Source organism: Epinephelus lanceolatus, chromosome 7 (assembly GCF_041903045.1).
Source record: "Epinephelus lanceolatus isolate andai-2023 chromosome 7, ASM4190304v1, whole genome shotgun sequence".
Lineage (NCBI taxonomy): Eukaryota > Metazoa > Chordata > Actinopteri > Perciformes > Serranidae > Epinephelus > Epinephelus lanceolatus.
Window position 1 is genome coordinate 33,366,218 of NC_135740.1, and position 18,763 is coordinate 33,384,980.

At 41.9% G+C, this 18,763-nt stretch overlaps 1 protein-coding gene across 1 annotated transcript in view; it reads right to left on the reverse strand.

Annotated features, from left to right (window-relative positions):
• Positions 1-294: 294 nt before the first annotated feature.
• The window catches only part of gfra4b (GDNF family receptor alpha 4b), a 77,503-nt gene continuing 59,034 nt past the window's right edge, over positions 295-18,763 (reverse strand). Inside the window, exons 4-8 of the mRNA XM_033632631.2 lie at positions 14,910-15,255; positions 14,031-14,140; positions 13,060-13,194; positions 5,272-5,438; positions 295-1,561 (exon numbers count right to left, since the gene is read on the reverse strand). Coding sequence (XP_033488522.1) covers positions 1,418-1,561; positions 5,272-5,438; positions 13,060-13,194; positions 14,031-14,140; positions 14,910-15,255 — 902 coding nt within the window. The 3' untranslated portion in view covers positions 295-1,417. The remainder of the gene's footprint in view (positions 1,562-5,271; positions 5,439-13,059; positions 13,195-14,030; positions 14,141-14,909; positions 15,256-18,763) is intronic.

Consider the following 18,763-nt stretch of genomic DNA (forward strand, 5'->3'; position numbering starts at 1 on the left):
CTTTATATGAGTTCCAGAAAAGCAAGATATAAGTTCAGTAGCTCTGGAGTGAAGCAGCTCATGAGTTTTCAGTGAGACAGATCAGTTTGAGAGAAGATGTTGTATCACAAGTGGATGGATTATACTGTAAATCCTGTGTTATCCTCACTTCAAATAATACACTCCGGAGTGCTTGTGGATGTCATGAGTTAGTTTAGGTAAACACGTATCAGTGTGTTGCCTCCGTCTCCCCAGACAAGTTACTTCGACACCAAATGAACCATTTGTAATAAAAAGAAAAAAACAGCTGAATGATGCAGTTGTGTAAACATAATGATTTGAGAACTTTTATTTGCAGCACCTCTGGTCCTGTTCAGAATTCACTGGCACGTTCCCAGAACACAAAATACTGAATCATTCATAACTGTCTGATCTAAAACAGGCTCTGCACTGGCGTTGGCGACGCTCAGTAAGTCAAACCATTCACTTCCCTCTCTGGCACAAACACTCAGAGCCCCTGTATAGCGATGTTCACGGACACAATGAGAAATAAAAGGCTCACAAACACAAAGTACAGCAGCTACAGGTAAAGAGTTACTGCCCTTCGGATTATTTCCTTTCAAGTCCAAGACCTTGTCTTTGCTGATAGAGACGTAGGACTGTTTCTATGAGCAGCTTTTGTAGCTTTCTGTGTGAGATAGTTTGATAAAGGGCAAAAGTCTTTACGGAGAAGACGATTATTACATCAAGGTTTATCTTCTGTTGTCTTGTCTGCCACATGTTTTCTGGATAGTGCTGCTGGACATGTAAGAATCATGGCTGGATGTCTGAGCAAAATAGAGCCCAGTTGTCTCTTTGTCTCTCCACTATTCCAGTATTGATCAGAAATAATGGCTCTCTTTCAGTCACTTGAGGAGAGTGGTATGAAAGCCCCATATACCCCAGCAGCTTTCCAATCACTTTGTGTGCTGAGAACAGAGCAGACACAAAGTTTATTGGTTTACTCCAACCATTTTCCCCTACGATATTTCAAATACAAGCTTCTGTTGATAATACAAATCTTCACAGGTACTGACATACGTCATGTCTTTGTATTATACATATCTGCAATATATTTTCATAATAACTCTTGAAAATGAATACAGTTGGATAGCTGAGAGCTGCGTTGGTCCACAAAAGCGATACTCTGACTTCATTTCGGCTTGATTTGATCGCAACAACAATGTACAAATGTACAGACTGGCTTCGGTCTGCAGAGGTCTCCCACAGTCTGAGTGAGAACACCGGCAGGTGGAAGTGGACCACTTAGACACAAAAATAGAAAAACACAATCGCTGTACATATTTAGAGGGAGGAGTAACGCCACACGGTCCATTTTCCTCTGAACTACCCATCTGCTTGGTACTAGGAGGGTCCTCGGCACGCTCCTCTGCAGTCTTTAGTGTCCATTGTTGAGCAGATGAAGGAGCAGCAACAGAAGGCTGAAGGCAGCTTGAAGCATTAAGCTGGGAGGTGAAGCGGAGTTTGGGAGGCTGTTGGATGGCAGGGTGGCCTGGCCCACCAGTAGTTCATTTCCCAGGGCCTGAGAAGAGACAGAGACATCAGTTTATGGCCACCCTTTTTTTTTTTTTGGACAGTGCAATTGTGATGATCTGTAAATGTAACAGTGTGTTACAAACAGCCCTTTGATTTTTAGGTGTTCATCCTTACTAATTGTGAAAAGCAGATGGGTAATAATTAGGGCTGCCCCCTAAGAGTCGACCAAAGGTTAGTTGACCAGAAAGGTCATTACTCGGCAAGATTCCAAAGCAAAACAAATCAAAAACAACAAACGTGAAATAAATCGAAATAAATCAAAAACCTATATGACTGGACCATGTGGGAATTTAATTTGAAAGGACAAAGTGTGGGATCATTTTGAGAAGCCAACCACATTGGACCCTGAAGAATCATTGCTTTCTATTTTTCCCACCATGGAAGATGCACATAGGTGATCTTTAAAGTGCCTTGGATAAACCTCACTGTTCCCACTAATATTTACCTATGTAATTATATTTTTATGAATAAAAGTGAACCACAGGGACCATTCATTGTCACTTGGCAACGAAGCTGGGCCCTCTGTTTTACCTTCCCAGTCTGTATAAAGAGGGTGTGTGGATACACAGCATACATATGTGCACAGAGGATAATGTTGCACCCACAGGCATGAATAATTCAGAATAATACTCCTGACCTCAGGGTTAGAGATTTCCTGAAAGGGAATATAACATAATTCTTCATTTTTTCCCCCATGTTACAGTTGTGTGGGGAAAATGCCATTCGATGCAATGGGCCAACATCATGGAACAGGTAATGGGAGCTGTCAAACTAGATGAGAGAGGGCAAAAAACTTGGAGGTGCTAATCTTTCTGTTAGGACATTGTGAGGCATCCCCATTCAATTCTCTTTTTGTTCCAGACTTTGCATGTTGGGTTGGGTTATTAACTGGCTGAGAAGTAATGTAGCATGATCTCAGGATAGCTTATATTACTGTGGTCCTGCCAAACACTGCATATGAATTTTCATAGTTAGCCTGAAAAACACCATCATCAGCTTGCCATTATTTTACCTCCTTTGTATCCTGCAGTTAGGGTTGGGTTGGTGGACGATGCTATCACCCTTCGCCAGTGGCAGTCGGTCATTGAGCACTTAGCCCAACATTGGCATTTAAAAGTGCCCCCACCCCCTCGTCCCTCTGTGTTTCCATACCAACACCAGGATGTGGATTTGCGGTGGTGCTAATAGCACTTATTGCATGCTTAAATAGTAACAATTCTAATTTGGCTGCCAGATGGGCAAAGTCTGTTGCTGCCACAGTGAAGATTTTCCACCATCAGCGTCTCTGATCAATGTCTGCTCACATCTGCTGGGCTGACTGACTTTTTTTTAATAAGTCACTGCTATGTGTTTGGGCAGATGTGTCAAAACGTGACAAAGCAGCATCCTGAGTAAGTTATTGATAACTTCACAGAAACATAAGGGTGCCCAGTAGCTCAGTGGGTACAGAGGCTATGTCCATGCCACAGCGGCCATGGATTCAATTCTAGCCCATGGCCCTTTGCTGCATGTCATCCCCTCTCTCTCTCTCTCTCTCCGCCTTTCACACTTCAGCTGTCCCAAATAAAGGCGAAAAAGCCTCAAAAATAAAATAAATAAATAAAATAATGAACATTGCATGCAATAGTTCACCATCTCCTCCCATTTTGTCTGTCATTCTCTCTCTCAAATGCACACACATGCTTTGGCGCTCAGTCCTTGTGTTTCTGTCCTTGTCTCAGTCGGAGATACTGGATAAAGGAGATACCCCACCGTAGGCTTATCCAATGTTAAGAAAACGGTTACTCTTCCTGTCTCCTAAGTGGGCGTGGTTAGCTCTCCCTCCAATCAGAGCCTGTTCTCCCTCAACCCCCCCCCCCCCCCCATTTTTTATTTATTACTAGTGGTAAATAACTGTTTGTAAGCTAACTGCGATTTTACCGCCTGTCTATCAAGATCACGAGATCTCGCGAGAACTTGTTTTCTGAGACGGACAGGACTCAAACAAAGTTAACTTTCTCTTGATCTGTACGGATGAAAAATGCAGCTTTAGTGTCAGAATGTTGGTAAGATGTGTGGCTTGTGGAAAATGAACCCAGTATTTACTTTAGTGACTATAGGGCAAAAGAATTGACCATAAATTGTGATCACGTTCATTTTCCTCATTGATGACAATACATTCAGAGCTGCCGCAAGTCTCCTACGGGGGCGTGGCGCTGACGTCACTGAATCAGGAAGTGAGCTGAGTGGGGTATCTCGCTTTATCCAATATCTCTGTCTCAGTCCTCAGTCTTGACATTTGACCCTTTGCTAAGCCCCGCCCCTAAGAATGGTGTTTGGCTTCCCCCAGTGCCACCGCCAGCGGTCGTACCTCCGCCGCCGGACTGTTGGGGAGCTCCGGGGAAAGTCAAACACCGTTCTTCTGTGCACACTGCAATATCAGCAAAGTTTCCCTGCTTCCCTTCACTGGTTCCTGTACAGCAGGGTCAGGCTTTGTTTCACTGTTATAATCATTAAAAAGCAAAAGCAGCATGTGTATACATTCAGTAGGCTATATCTTCAGTAGCTAGCTAGCTAACCCTACACTTCTCAGGGTTTGAAAAGGTAACAAGTGTCATTAATTCACATACCCAAGGCACAATGTTTAGCTTGAAATCAACAACCGATTGTATTAGAGTCAGTGGAGCACAGCTGTTTTGTTGTTGGACCCTGGTCTGAGCTGGCCCAATGCTACAATATGATTAATCAGCCTGCGTCCGGGGGCGGGACTTAGCGAAGGGTCAATTGCCCAACTATGACCCATAAAGCTGGCTAACACCCCCAACCCCACCACCACCACCACCACCACCACCATTACCATCCCCCAAAAAATTATGTCACTGTCCATTGAGATGTTTCACTGTGTATAGAGTGTGCCAGTAAACCCGGAACTCTGTTAGCGCTTTTAGCACTTTAGGTTCTCTCGTCTAAAAGTCAATACGTTTTTTAAATGGGATTTCGGTAAAATGCCTCAAATAAGGTCTGTGGTTAACAAAAGATTAAGTGAGTTTCAGGTTTTGTTCTACGACATAAAACACGTCAGTAAATGCCCTACTTGTGAATTTTGAAGCTTTTACGTGTCGTAAAAAAAGGCGGTTGCTAACAAGTTGCTCAATAAGACTACAAACCCTGTCGGGGACATTAAACGTCATCACCCCCGAACAGGCGAGAGTGCTGGCAGTCCGCCATTACAGCTTCTTATTTAGCTTAAACAGTCCGATTTCCCCATTATACAATGTTTTAAAATAAAGCGGCCGAAATCAGTTGAAAGCTTAGTGGCGGTGACGTCAAGAGTCATGCGACTGTGGAGTAGTCATGTAGTCCGTTAAAGCCTAACGTTAGCTTTTTACTTCTGGCGATCGCATTTAAGCTTCAAATGCGGTATGAAAGGTGTTCATATGTGAAGATTATCTCACTGAACAAAACCTGTAAGTATCATAAACTTGTGTTAGCCACAGAGCTTATTTTCTGACATAATCGAAAACGCAATGCAAAAATCACATTCACTTTCTCTTCTGGGAACCAGCGCGATGCTAAACTTCCGGGTTTTGATGTCAGCCCTGGCACACTCTATATCATTATGTCAGTTTGGAAAAGGAGAGTAATTAAATCTATTAGTGTATCATTAAAAAGTCCACACAGTAGCTTTGATATTTAAAATGAATTGAAACATCACACCTGTGTTGGTATTATTGTATCCAGAATGTTCCTCATAGTTTCAATAGTTTCTGGTGGAGAAGCAGTGCTCCTGTTTTCACTGCTGCTGTGGCTGGGACTAGGTGTACTGGACTGGCTGACAGTTGGCTGCTGGTCTGATTCACTTCCAAACATCACAAGCGCATTCCCTGAAATGGTAGACATAGCAGTTAAAAAAAGAAAACAGTTATCAGGCTTCAGCAGCAGCAGCATTGTCTCGATATGGTCGAGTTTCACTCATGTCTTATTCAATCACGTCAGATGCCTGCGGTTCTGAATCGTAACTTCTTCATGAGAGGGTTTGCTGGGCCAGAGCTAGTTTGGCTTTGGTCAGCAGAGGCAAGGGAGAGAGAGAAAAAAGAAAACACAAAATGCTCAGTATTCTCTTCAAGTATCCAAACTGCACCTGCCTCTCCACATCGACCTCATTAACTCATAGACCGTTTGCTCCGGCCAAACAACTCTGAGACCTCTCTCTGTATCTTTTCTCGGCCGGGGGCCCGAAGAAAGACTGGCCAAAGATTCACCTCACCGCACACACCAAGCAAAGATACTCACTGTGTGTACAAGTTCAATGATAGATAGATAGATAGATAGATAGATAGATATTCACAGAGGTCAATAATAAGGACCATTAATTATTCACACTCCGGAGCAGAGATCACAAGACAAATGAGAAGAAGGTGTTAGGATGAGAATTAGCATTAGGAAACATGACAGAAGAAAAGAAGACAAAATACATTACAAGACACCCATGTAGGCTGCCTGGATTAAGGCTGATGTAGCATGAAATGATCTCATGTGCTGACCTCTATACAATATAATGGACTTACATGTGCTTTTTCTACTGTTCCTAAATTTTCCAGCTCACCATCATCAATCTGCATTTATGATCCATACAACCTGACACACAGTGCTGCTTTAATTTTTCTATATGGTCCTCTTTGATACATATGTTGATTTCAGTTGTGTAAAATTATCCACCATCTCATCCTTGCAGCTGTCGCCATCATTCAGGTGTCAGAACATTTCCTTCGTGGCTGTAACAGCTGAAAAATTGGGTGTTTGATACATTAAACCTTGAATGCATAGAACTGGGAACATAGTACACCCTATTTAAAACTAAGGCTGTCACGGTGAAGGAGTTTCCCCTGCCGTGATTAATGGTCACTCAACAGTAGAGAATATGAAGTTGACATCACACTATGTTAATTGTATTGAACGGGGACGCCATCTTAATAGGGCGTGCTGTGTTACCTGTGGGGGGGTCAAGAAAAGGTATTTGGACAAACTAACCATGAGAAACAACAGATCCATTTGACTTGGCAGCACAGGCTTGATTACCCTGACGCAACCCTGATGCACTTCCTCAACTCACAAACACAGACATTGTAAACCTATCTTATTTTTGGACTTGAGTGCATACACTTTGGTGATGGAGATAACAGAGTGCCTCTCTTAAAAATGGCGCCCCCATCCCAGACAGCACCTTTGCATTCTCACCGCCATTTTTTTTGTTGCTTTTGCAAATTACTGCATTTATCATGACTTATAAGCTGTATGCTATCATTAGGTATATTGTTGCTTTAAATTACAGAGATGACACTGTTTTAAAACAGATTAATTGATTTGTCTATTGCTAAATACAGAACACAGTAGGCCAGGGAAGTGCAGTAAGGGGCCGTATACATGCTGCGTTTTCTGCGCCTTCAGATTCATTGTTTACAATGAGGACGTGTGCCAGGTGCGTTCAAACGCCACAGCAACATCGTTGCGGCACACACATGTTCCTGAGCATGTGTTTTTAAGGGTGTGACGGCTGCACCCTGAGACAGTTCAACTTTTAGAACGCAGCAGCGCACTGCATGTCATGTGACAAGGGGCAACCAATCACAGCCGTCAGATATCTTTCCCTTCCATAAATTTCAGTCTGTGGTAAATATGGAGGAGAAGTTAGTCACCATGGACCATGGGCAATATCTTTGGCTTTTTACGAAGATCAACTCTACACTCATGATTTCTGCTAAGTAGGCTATGATCAAGTGCTGGTTATGATTGCTTAGCAAACTGAGAAGCAACCTGCCTCTGCGCTCTTGAAAGTTGGCACAGAGTACGCATAAGAGAAGTGCCCAGTGCCTGACCTCATGTTTTCCAGGCAGCAAAGATGTGGTATGTATACGTCCCCTAATGGGTGCTGTGTTTTGTTAGCTTAGGTGCTTTGGTTGCATCTGGTTGCTGTGATACAGAATATCTGCAGAATTAAAATTGACAGCAAAAGGTAGAGTATTTGCTCTCGATGGATGGAAGGCTGAAGCATTGTTGTTCAGCAATGTGATGGTTGATCTTTGCAGTATTAGTCCTGCCCCTCCTCCACTATAATTGGATGGCTGGGTAAAAAGTGACAGTGACAAGCACAACGCTCTACCCAAAGCTGAGTACTTTTCAACCTTCGGCAACTGGGTAAAAAAACCTCAGCGTAGAATAGAAGCTCGCCTCATCATGCTGCTGGTAATTGTAGCATGAGTAAATACGGGACGCTCCCATGAAAAGTTGCTGGCCATCCCTTGCAGCTGGTTTGTCAATAGTGTGGTATTGCATTACATGTATTATGATAGCCCAATTTAAAGCACTCATGGTATTTGATTCAAAGTAATCGCTAGAGATGTACCGATACCACTTTTTCCTTCCCGACACCGGCACCGATTCCGATCCCTGAACCTTAAGTATCTGCCGATACCAAGTACCGATCCGATACCAGCGCGTAAAATAACAATGGATGGGCTATGAATTGTTGTATGTCTCAACTCCTAAAACTCTATGTAAAATATTAAGAAATAAATACATAATGAATGAGTGAATGCCATAAAACTTTTTTATTATTATTATTATCCAGTGTTGACACAGATCAATAGACAGGTTAAATTGCAGCCACACAATTTGGTAAAAAAAGGCATTTTAAAGGCTACAGTAGAATGTAGGGCTTGTATCAACAAATACAAAAATTTTCACCAGATGACGTAAAGTAAGAAAATTAACAAATAGTGGCAGGGCTTTTACTCACCACAACTGCAGAGGCTACCAGCTTCATTTGAAACAGACTACATTATAAAAGGGCTGTTATTTATTAATCCCTCTGTGTCTTTATATTTTTACTTTTTAGCCGCTCCTGTTGCCTTGATAAAGTTAATGCATTGTGCCGTCATTTCAAACTCAACACTTCCTGAACTTGTTTCAAATTAAAAGCCCCTTATAATCTCAGCTGAGAGAATCCCTCCATTTTCTAAATAGGCTTTTATTGTGAAACATTTGTAGTAACTTGTGGAGAAATCAGCGACTTTTGTGTTTACGTACGGTACTTCAAATGTAGCTCGTGCCATCTGCTGGCGCTTTTTAGGTGACTACAACAACATTTCGGCTGGCACGTGAACAGACACAGTGACTCAAATAATAGTAAAAGTAATAAAAATTGGACAAGAATAACCTGATGACATCACACACGTCGTGAAAGACGACCTGGGATAATTGGTGTGGACCATTGTGTGGTGTGTCATGTCTGTCGCCAATTCACGGCGCGATTATATGACCGCCAATTCACGGCACGATTTTATGACCGCCAATTCACGGCACGATTTTATGATCCCACAATCGTGTAATGTGACATAGTGACTTTCAGAACAGGCAGAAAAGTCGTGTGCTGTGTACCAGGCATAAATCCTCCTTTACCGTCTCTCCCTCTTGCATGTCGCTCATTTTCAGTGTGTGGCTGCAGCGTGTGCATGAGAGGGGGAGGGGCTGCTTAGGACAGAGAGAGAGAGGCGAGCGGAGCAACGAGTGGAGCTTCAGAGCTGCTTTTCTGAAGCAAAACAAAAGTTTACATGTTCTAAAAAAAGAGAATACATCGGATGTCTTGCGATGTGACTATCGCACATGCGCACATCGTGATGGCAATGTTAAAACACTAGCGTGCGTATGCGTAATGACGTGAGGCATTACGTGGTATCGGACTGGTCATAGGCTGTACTCGCTGATGCCCAATGCCACATTTTAGACAGTATCGGAGGCATTTCCAATACTGGTATCGGTATCGGTACTACTCTAGTAATAAACAGTTTCCTGAAGAAAGTTTTTCATTAGTTCTCTAACTTTTTCCATCAATTGTGAAACAAAAAGAAAGTACATCAGCTGTTTGGAGGAGATTCAATAAATATACGATTACCTAACAATCACAGGGACAGCTTATTTATAATTCACTAAGAAGTGACTGTCTGAACACCCAGGTGGAATTACCAAGGAAACAGCATGAAGGGGATGATTAATAACAAGAGAAGATGAAGTGAGTGAGGAAATGGGAGAGAAATAGAGAGACGCACTGAGAGACTGAGAGAGTGATAGAGGGAGCATACTCTTAAATCTACGAAAAGCACAGGATCTGTGATATAAATACATCTCACTCGGCTGCTGTTTGAGCATGCTGGGAAACATCTGTCTCACTGAATCCCAGCGGCTCTGTCCTGTCGCCGTCTTCCATCTCAGAACTTATTTACTTTGCTTTTCATAACAAGTCTGTTTTTACGTCCCTTGTTGCAGGTTATCAGTGCAAATTGTTTTGATTACGGAACGCCGTTTTTATTTCATATCATCGTGAAATTACTGAAACTCTACCAGCAGTGAAGTGATATGCAACCATAGAAATACAAATAAGCATGAGAGGTATTTGTGGAACAGTGATTGTATCAGCTCTACAGTGACTTTTCTTTATATACCTGTTTTTTATAGTCCATCATCCTGCTATATTCACACTGAGACTGAATGTGTCCATATGCTTACTTTTTCATCTCATGTGATAAAGATCTGAGTCTTCCTATGCAGCAGAAATCAAAAAAGCTGCTTGAAGTCTAATTTTTCCAACCTGGATGACTATAAATGGTGCAAAATTGGGCTTAAATGAACACTTTTTACAATTTGTGGCAGGAAATGGTCACATAACCCCCTGTAAAACTGCAACTTATCCTATATTACACTTTGGTTTTATATTGGTTGAACATATGAGACATATCCTGTTACAATCCAACTGCAGAAAAAGTATTAGCACTGTACGTTTCTGAAAACCACAGATACATTACATTATTTTGTAGAATATCGAAATTTTGTTTCTCAACAATGCTGTGGTGAAGATGTGGTTAATTTTCAGCACAAAAATCACTTGCTTATGGTTGGTAAAGGATCATGTTTTGGCTTGAAACACCCTCGTGTGGTGGCACAAAAACAGTTGGAAAAGCAGGGATTGGTTGGTGAGGACGTTGGTGAAACGTGGTGGCAGATGTTTTAATCATGGCAGGCTGCCACAAATATGAATTTGTGGAAAACCCTGGCAGTGGTCTGCAGCTTGGCAGGTGTCTCACACAATCGACCGCCCCTTTTGCGATCGTACTTTGTGCCCTCTCTGCATTCTGAGGCTTTTACGGGTCTGTGAACGCTTCTCAGCAGCTGTTTGTTGAGTTGCTGAGTCACGGGATGGAGAAATGAGAAACAAACTAATCATCACGCTCAAGACTTCCTCTTGATCAGTTAGTGGTTGGATCGATCGGAGCTGACCAGATTGATGGATTTGAAGAGCAGCTGCAGCAGAGGCGAGTGAAAGCAAACTTGTGCCGGTCGGACCCTGCGCTGGTCCCAGGGGTGTGCGGTTTTCATGGGAACGAAACCAGTTTAATCTGAAATAGACAGTATTACAACTATATGAATTAATGAACAGTTGGGTTTTGCTTTTAGTGCACTTAGCACTCTGCTGCTCCGTTATTGCCCAGTGTACAAACATAGCACCCCTGTAGCTAGCCTGGCGTTGCCAGAACCAATTCACAAAACGCGAATTGGTCTGGACACGGAGTGTACATTTCCTCTATTCCCGAGGGGCAGTATCAACGGCTGTCACTCAAAGTGTCCCTTCACACAATTGGAAAGACAGAAAACCAATCAGAGTAAACGAAACATGCGACATAGGCTAGCACAACGCCACTGTAAACAGACCAGCAAGCTGCAGCGGAGATGAGCTGTGATGATGTCTGGGAAAGAGTGTTGCCGTCTTTGCGGATTTCCTCCTCACTATGGACTCCGAGTTGCATGGCTGTGATTTCCAGTTTGGTCGCTTCCCTGACCTGCTCCTCCATGAGAGCAACTAGCGGAGAAACAACAATAGCTACTGGGTTTTCACTGAGTCCCATCTTTTTCCCACTCAGCGGAGCCAGTTGGTAAATTAAACTTTTTTCAAACCCCGTTGGAACGACGGCAAACACATCCTTTTTTTCGCAACAGTAACCTGGCATTCTTGACCATAAACACCAGGAGGACCAAAGATCTGGACGCAGATAAAATCATTGATGCCTTTGCCAGCAATCACAATAACAGATGCATCGTTCTTCTGTAAAGACGTCTAGTGGTGAGTAACAATATATTAGCCTGCCACAGGCGCAGTACAGGGATTATTTTTTATTATACTCTGGCATAGTCGATAGTGTTGTTGTGTTACGTTAGTGTGGGCTGTTTCAGGGCCAAGGACAGTGTCCGTGATCAGCCACACCTTGGCCCTGAAACGGCTTACGGTTGTCTGTTTAGGACAGTGAGCTGTCGTTCTTTTGTATTGCTCAGTGTGTGTGTATTATGGCCTGTGAAAATATGCTCTCTCTCTCTCTCTCTCTCTCTCTCTCTCTCTCTCTCTCTCTCTCTCAGGTGCTGCTATATCCAGGGTTGCCTCGATGACTGTGGAGCCCCAGCAGAATTAAAATAAAGACGTGTTGTTCAAAGATGGTTGTTGTTGGTTGTCCCTCTAATTCCACAACGTGCATGATTTTTTGTTGATTTGGATATCCACAACTCCTTAGCACCTCCAATTAATAGTCAAGCTCCCCCCCAGCACCTCAGTAAAAATTGGCTGCCGCCGCCGCTGTTTAAAAATAAATGCATGTATGGTAAACCCTGGTATTAAATGTGCAAATGTAACACATTTGTGGTTTGCAGACACGTACAATGCCAACAATTTCTTCTGACAACTGGGATGCGTGGTAAATAGTGAGCTTAAGGAGTGCTGGTAGGTCCATTTTGTTACTTTTGGACAGAGCCAGGTTTGCTGTTTACTCGTTTCTAGTCTTCGTGCTAAGCTAACTGGATGCTGGCTGTAACGTTAATTGGAATCAGTCTTCTCTGACTATCAACAAGAAAGCAAATAGGCATATTTTGTGTTGCTTTAAGCGTTTAACACACATATGCAACATGCACATGCAGGTTGTATTTGAATTGAAACTGGAAAGAATAACTGTTGGTGTGACAGACAGTTATGGTCTGAGAAAGCTGTCAAATAATAAATTAGTGCAATTCTGATGTTAGACACACTGTTCATGGTTGCTGTCTGATGATGCAGCTTGTGTCCTTGGGGCTGTATAGAAACTGTATTTTACAGTACACTCTGAAACATTTGGTATCTCACTGCTGTTGTTGGCCTAGTTTTCCTGTCAAGAGACTTGGTTGTTTTGAATTGTCAGTGACTGAGTCTTAACCAGAAACAGAACTAAATCTATCTTTAAAAAAAAAAAACCATGAAGATGCCTGGAAGAAAAACACAGCAGCTCTCTTCCTGAAACTGCACAGCACCAGTTAAACAGGACACTAAAATAGCACTATGCTTTTACCCCCCATATACCTCTATACAAACATAACCCCTACCCCAAAAACCTGTGTTGGTACATTCCAATACATTGTGGATAGAGTGACACTCACGGAGACAGATGTTGTCAGTGAAGTATTCCAGGAAACGATCACAGTCTTCTCTCCGGCTCCCACTGGCTGAGCAGGAGCACCATGGAGCCACGCTGGATGTGGAGTTGTCGACATAGTTGGGAGTTATTGTGCTTCCTGCAGAGAGACAACACCAGGGCTCAATCAGTATTAAATATTCATTCACCTTTTGAGTTGTTACACTGTATTCATAGTGCTTCATTATCTGAAACATTAATGGACGCTACATTTTCCATACCCTGACCTGATGCAGTGGGCTGATAATACTCTAGTATTGTTGTTTAGACTGGCTGTGCACTGGCTCGTATGATATAATAGAGAGATTCTGACGGATACTCCAATTTTCTCTTTTTTAGGTCATAGAAGTCTCCGGCATTGAGATTTCTTTTTTGTGCCTGTGTTTTTTTTCCCTTCAACATAGTGGAGGTGCGATTTCAAGTGCTTTAATAAATACAAGACAGGAATGAAAATACCAAGTGTGTGTTTGTGCTGAGGGGCACCATTTGAGGTTCTTGAAATGCATTAGGTTAGGTCCTCTCTCCAATGTACGTTGAAAAGAAGAGGCTGTTCTTTTTTTATTTTACGGACTGTTATAAAACAAATTAAACACACCTTGCTTTGTGTGAAGAGCCTCTGTTTTTCAGTAATGAGAGATTTATATGCCTCGGCTTCTTAAAAACGTGTTGAACTTTTGTCTTTTGGTTCAGAATCAGAAGTTTAATTTTATTCTCCCACTCACTCTTAACCTGTTTGGTATTTATTAAATATCCCTGCAGCTAGCTTTGGCTCATTCTTGCCTCTTTGCTGCTGCACATTTTCCCCTTTTCTTCTCAAACAGCATATGGTATATATCTCCCTTCACATCTCTTTCCTCCTCCACCTGTTCATTTCATTTTTCTCTTTCCTTTATGTGTTTCGTCTCTGTGTGTATTACCGCTCAGGTGCGCACCTACCTATGAGCCCTGTGTAGGCGAGGAGACAGGCTCCGTAGTTCCCTTGCTTGCAGCCACTGGCAGACATTTCAGAGGGTTCGCAATCATACTGGAACTGTGCCAGGCGAGACCTAGAAAAACAGCCGGCACTGGTCAGCAAGAATATGATAGCACCCTGTGTTGTTTTATGTAAAAAGAAGTTTGCTGATTCTTTTTTTAATACATTCTTTCTACTATAACTTTCATTTAATTAAGAGTTTCCCCTGTGACATAAAGAAATATTGTTGAAAGTGGTGAAGACTGAAAGCATTGGACTGTAATGTGAAAGTGATAGAAAGAGTAATATATTTCATCCCCCAGACCTGGGATCATTAGTAAAGCCCTCTGAGTGTAATGGGGCTGTGAAAAATAATGGCCATGACCAGAGATAGCAATGAGCGATAACTCTGATCCATCTGGCTCTTTATCTGTGCTAAATATTTAATGTGTTATTCCAACGGGCTCTCTGGGGTGTTCTAACCAATGGTGGTAGAAAGCTTTAGGGTAAAACAGCAGGCCATTTTGTTGATTGAATGGCTGTTTATTTGGTTTCAAAGACCCATGATACTGTGCAGCACAGGCCCAAATATGTATGGTGAGTACGTCTAAAATCTATATCCAAGGAGTGCTTGAATAAACAGGGAATGATGAAACATTGGCTCCGCTGATTTTGGATACCTTGAGAAAAGAGTTAGATTATTAAGCGAAACAAAACTGGGGATTATGATCATATTATAGCAATATCTTATGGTATCCATATGAGACCACGGCTAAGTGAGATACAGCTTTAATATCTGCTATAGACACGAGACTGACATTGAAATAAATGGGAGCCAATTAAAGCCTCCATTTAGCTCTAACCTGCACACATAGTCAGCATTGCAGATCCTCATCTGTGTGATGCAGTTGGGTTTTTCCACGCTTTCATAAGAGCAGCTGGGTACAATGGTCTGCCTTCGACGCTCTGCACACGCTGTGTCCGTACAGGGGCAGAAGAGCAGTTCGTGTGTGTAGTCGGCGGGGACGCGGTCAAAGAACCTGCGCAGAGCCTTATTGCATTTAGGCCGATTGCACAGGCCCGACTTGGCCGTGGGTTTGATGCAAGCTGAGACATATTCCGTGCGGAGCTTCTGGCACAAGTCGTCCACGTTGCAAGCCTTGGCCGCATCCAGGCAGCGATTTACAGTTGTCATGCCAACATCTGAGTCTGTGGATAGAAGTAAGGTCAAAGAGAAGATTTCAGTGGGAAAATAATACCAGCAGAGCAAAAAGGTTTTGTGTTTATATGAACAAGAGCATATGTGACCTGTGGAATGCACTCAGTTTGTTTATTCAACATGGCGAGATGTAATCTCCTGTTGTTAGAGGTTCAGAAGTTGAGATGGGTAGTTTGAAATTAAAGATCATTTTCAAGGTGGAAGTGACTGTGAATAAACAATAGAGGTTCATTTCCTGAGGACCAGAATAACAGAATGAGTATTAGGAAAGGAGTCTGGCCTCTTTTCTTTTGTTATGAAAAGAGAACATTTTCTCTCGTGAAAATAAGGACACAAGTATAACTCAGTGGTCATTAATGTGGGGGCATAAATCATAAGTTTCATTACCAAACAATATTATATCAATTCTTTGGGCAACGATACGATAATTGCTGATATCACAATGTCTGCCACGATATGATTTCAGTTCAATTCAGGGGCCTGTTATCATTATAAGACGATAGTAATAAATATCCTTACTGTCATTTTCTAGGCCTCTTACTATTATCTTCCTGGTGCTAAGCTGCTAGCACTGTTTGAATGTTTAGGAGGGAGGTTTGCTTGGATGGAAATGGTGACACAGATTTGCCATGGGGATTTCAACATACAGGCTGTGAAGTTTTCACTTTGCATTGAAATTATTACGTTGGTCATTGAATTGATGAATCGATCCAGATGAATGTATTGTTACACCCCTACTTTCTTGCATTGTTTTAAAGCAAGCACAAGAACCACCCAGCCAACATTTGTACATGAGGCCCATGTGGTTCGTAACTGAGCAGGAAAAATGAGCCCTATTTGGAATTGTCCAAGGGTTCCTTAATGGCACCATACCAATTGCCCACATGGGTGGTTTTACTCAAGTGAGCCCAAGAAAAGATACCCCTTTTGAGCCCATACTGACTTGGTACCCAGGTAGCTATAGCATAACTCATGTGCGACCCACTTGGGTAAACCCACCCATGTGGGCAACTGGCATGGGGCCATTATGAAACTCATGGACGATCCCATAGAGGGCCCATTTTTCTGCTCAGTTACGAACCACATGGGCCTCACGAACAAATGTTGACGGGGCAGGTCCATGCCTCTCCATCCTACTGACTGAAATGATCATGATAGCTGGCATATTGCATCACCACACTCTGAACTTCCATTGTGCCTTTTTCTTTTTCAAAAGTACAAGCTGCACTGTGGCATTCAGCTACGTGACGTCTGTCCACTGTCTGTTGCCTCTCCTTCATCCTCATATCTGTAAGATGTGAGTCACTGCCATGTTACTATGGCTATTCTTCCATTTCTTATTTTGATGTTACTATGTATAAGCACCCAGACAATCAAAGGTTTTATGTGAAATACTGCAGATGCACAAACAGACATAATTTGCTTTTATCAAACCTTTTTACATTTTAGGGGTCTTCAATGTGAAAGGCTTTTAATACTGACACTTAAATGTGTGTGACTGCGGCACAATGTCACCAGTCATTGATTATTTGGGCTATTTTATATTGGATGTCACAGATGGGTCTTTTTGTGCCTTAATGATAGAATCGTCCACTAACATCACTGACAACTGTGTTGTTATTGAGAGCGCTGTACTTCTAGCGATTCAGTCACAGACACAGAACAAGAGAAAGTAAAACAACCGCTAATTTAAATAAGATTCAGAAAATGCATTAAATGAAATTATATCTTGGTATATCTTTTTAGAATCAGATCTGAAGACAAGTGTAACTTGAATGAGTCACGAAAGTGTTATGTGATCTGCAGAGAAAACATCAAGACAACTTCCTGTCCTTTACTGCTTCAGTCAATAAAGCTGGCCTGAATTTATGAATGGTCATGTTTGGTGTGAGAGTGAATCCTGGTCCTTGGTGTGGCAACTTCTGAATGGAGCTTTTGTCCACATGTTGCCTGGGAAATAAGCGACCAGCTGACCCTTTTGAGCTGTTTAGGGTTCAGGGATGAGTCATCAGGTTTGTTCAGTGTTTTTACAGGTTTTTGTAACACTGACGGATGTTCTACTTAAATTGGTAGATGGATATGTCATCTGCGACTGCGTGTGCCTTTGACTCATGCAAACAAACTTTGTGATATGAGTCACTTTAATTTAGACTTATTCTGCTTTTTTACCCACTGGTTAGATGGAGGGAAGATTACCACAGTTTATTTACACCCATATTGTTATGATACAAAGCTGGTTGAAAATCAGCAAAGAATCCCTTTAAGGGAATTTCCTCAAATTTGGCACAAATGTCCAACTCAACGATAAACTGATTGGAATTTGGTAGTCAAAGATCAACGCCAGTGTGACCTTGCGTCTGTCTCATTCTCATGAATGTGATATCTCAAGAAGGCCTTGAGGGAATTTCCTCAAATTTGGCACAAACACCCATTTGCACTCAAGGATGTACTGATTAGAATTTGGTTGCCAAAAGTCAAATTTTGCTGTGACCTCACAATATGTGCTTTTGGATAAAACTCAAAAATCCATTTATTTATACTGACAGCATCGTCAACCATCATGGCTACATATGACTCTGGACAGACATGGATGTAAACTGTAATTGCAACTTGACTGGTTTGCAGAGGCATAAAACAGTAAACAGGCAGTAAATTCTAGTTTTCTACTTTCAAAACAAGCTGATGTCAGATCGTGACAGAATGTTTTTATACAGTCATCTGCTCCATGCACGCGACTGCAAGTGTTCACATAACGTTGCCTACACTGCTACATGTAGCTACATGCTAACATCAGGGAAACATGTAATCTTGGTTTCCCATGTTGTTCAGATCATATTCCTGCTAGAACATGTCTGGATGTGAAGAATTTAGTTTCAAAGCTTTTATTGATGATTTTTTAGAGCAGAAAGTGCTGCTATACTGTGTTATCGTCATTCCTTGGCTGTCAGTGACGGTGAAGAAAAGCAGAGCTATTGAAGACTTGAAACCCTTGATTACCAAAGACTGGCATCTTTTTGGAGGGGGCCTTAAAGAGACGAGTGCTAGATGAGAGCATTTCAGACCGAGGGTGAATACAAGTGTTCAAGCACACAGTATGAAGAAAATAAAGGTATTTTTGAACATTAAAGCATGTAAACAAGTTCTAATAGAAACCCAAAATACAAGTATGAGCCTGAAAATCAGCACAACAGGTCCCCTTTAACCTCAACTAATGTCTTTTTACTTGCTTAAGTGTAACCTTTAGTAAACCTTTTACATGATGAACATTTACAAAAGGCATATTTTCTTTATGTTGTCCTCAAATGCTGGGTTTGTATTTTTTTATATCTTCTAGATTTAATCTGCTTTTCAGAGTTTGGACTTGTTTTAATCAGTTCTATGAGTTTGCATTGTTGTATGAGCCCGAGGCTACAAGAGAAAATGCAAGATTTGGTATATTCTATTATCACAACTTAGTAGTAAAGAAAATGCCTGCTTTAGTATTCATTGACAGTCATG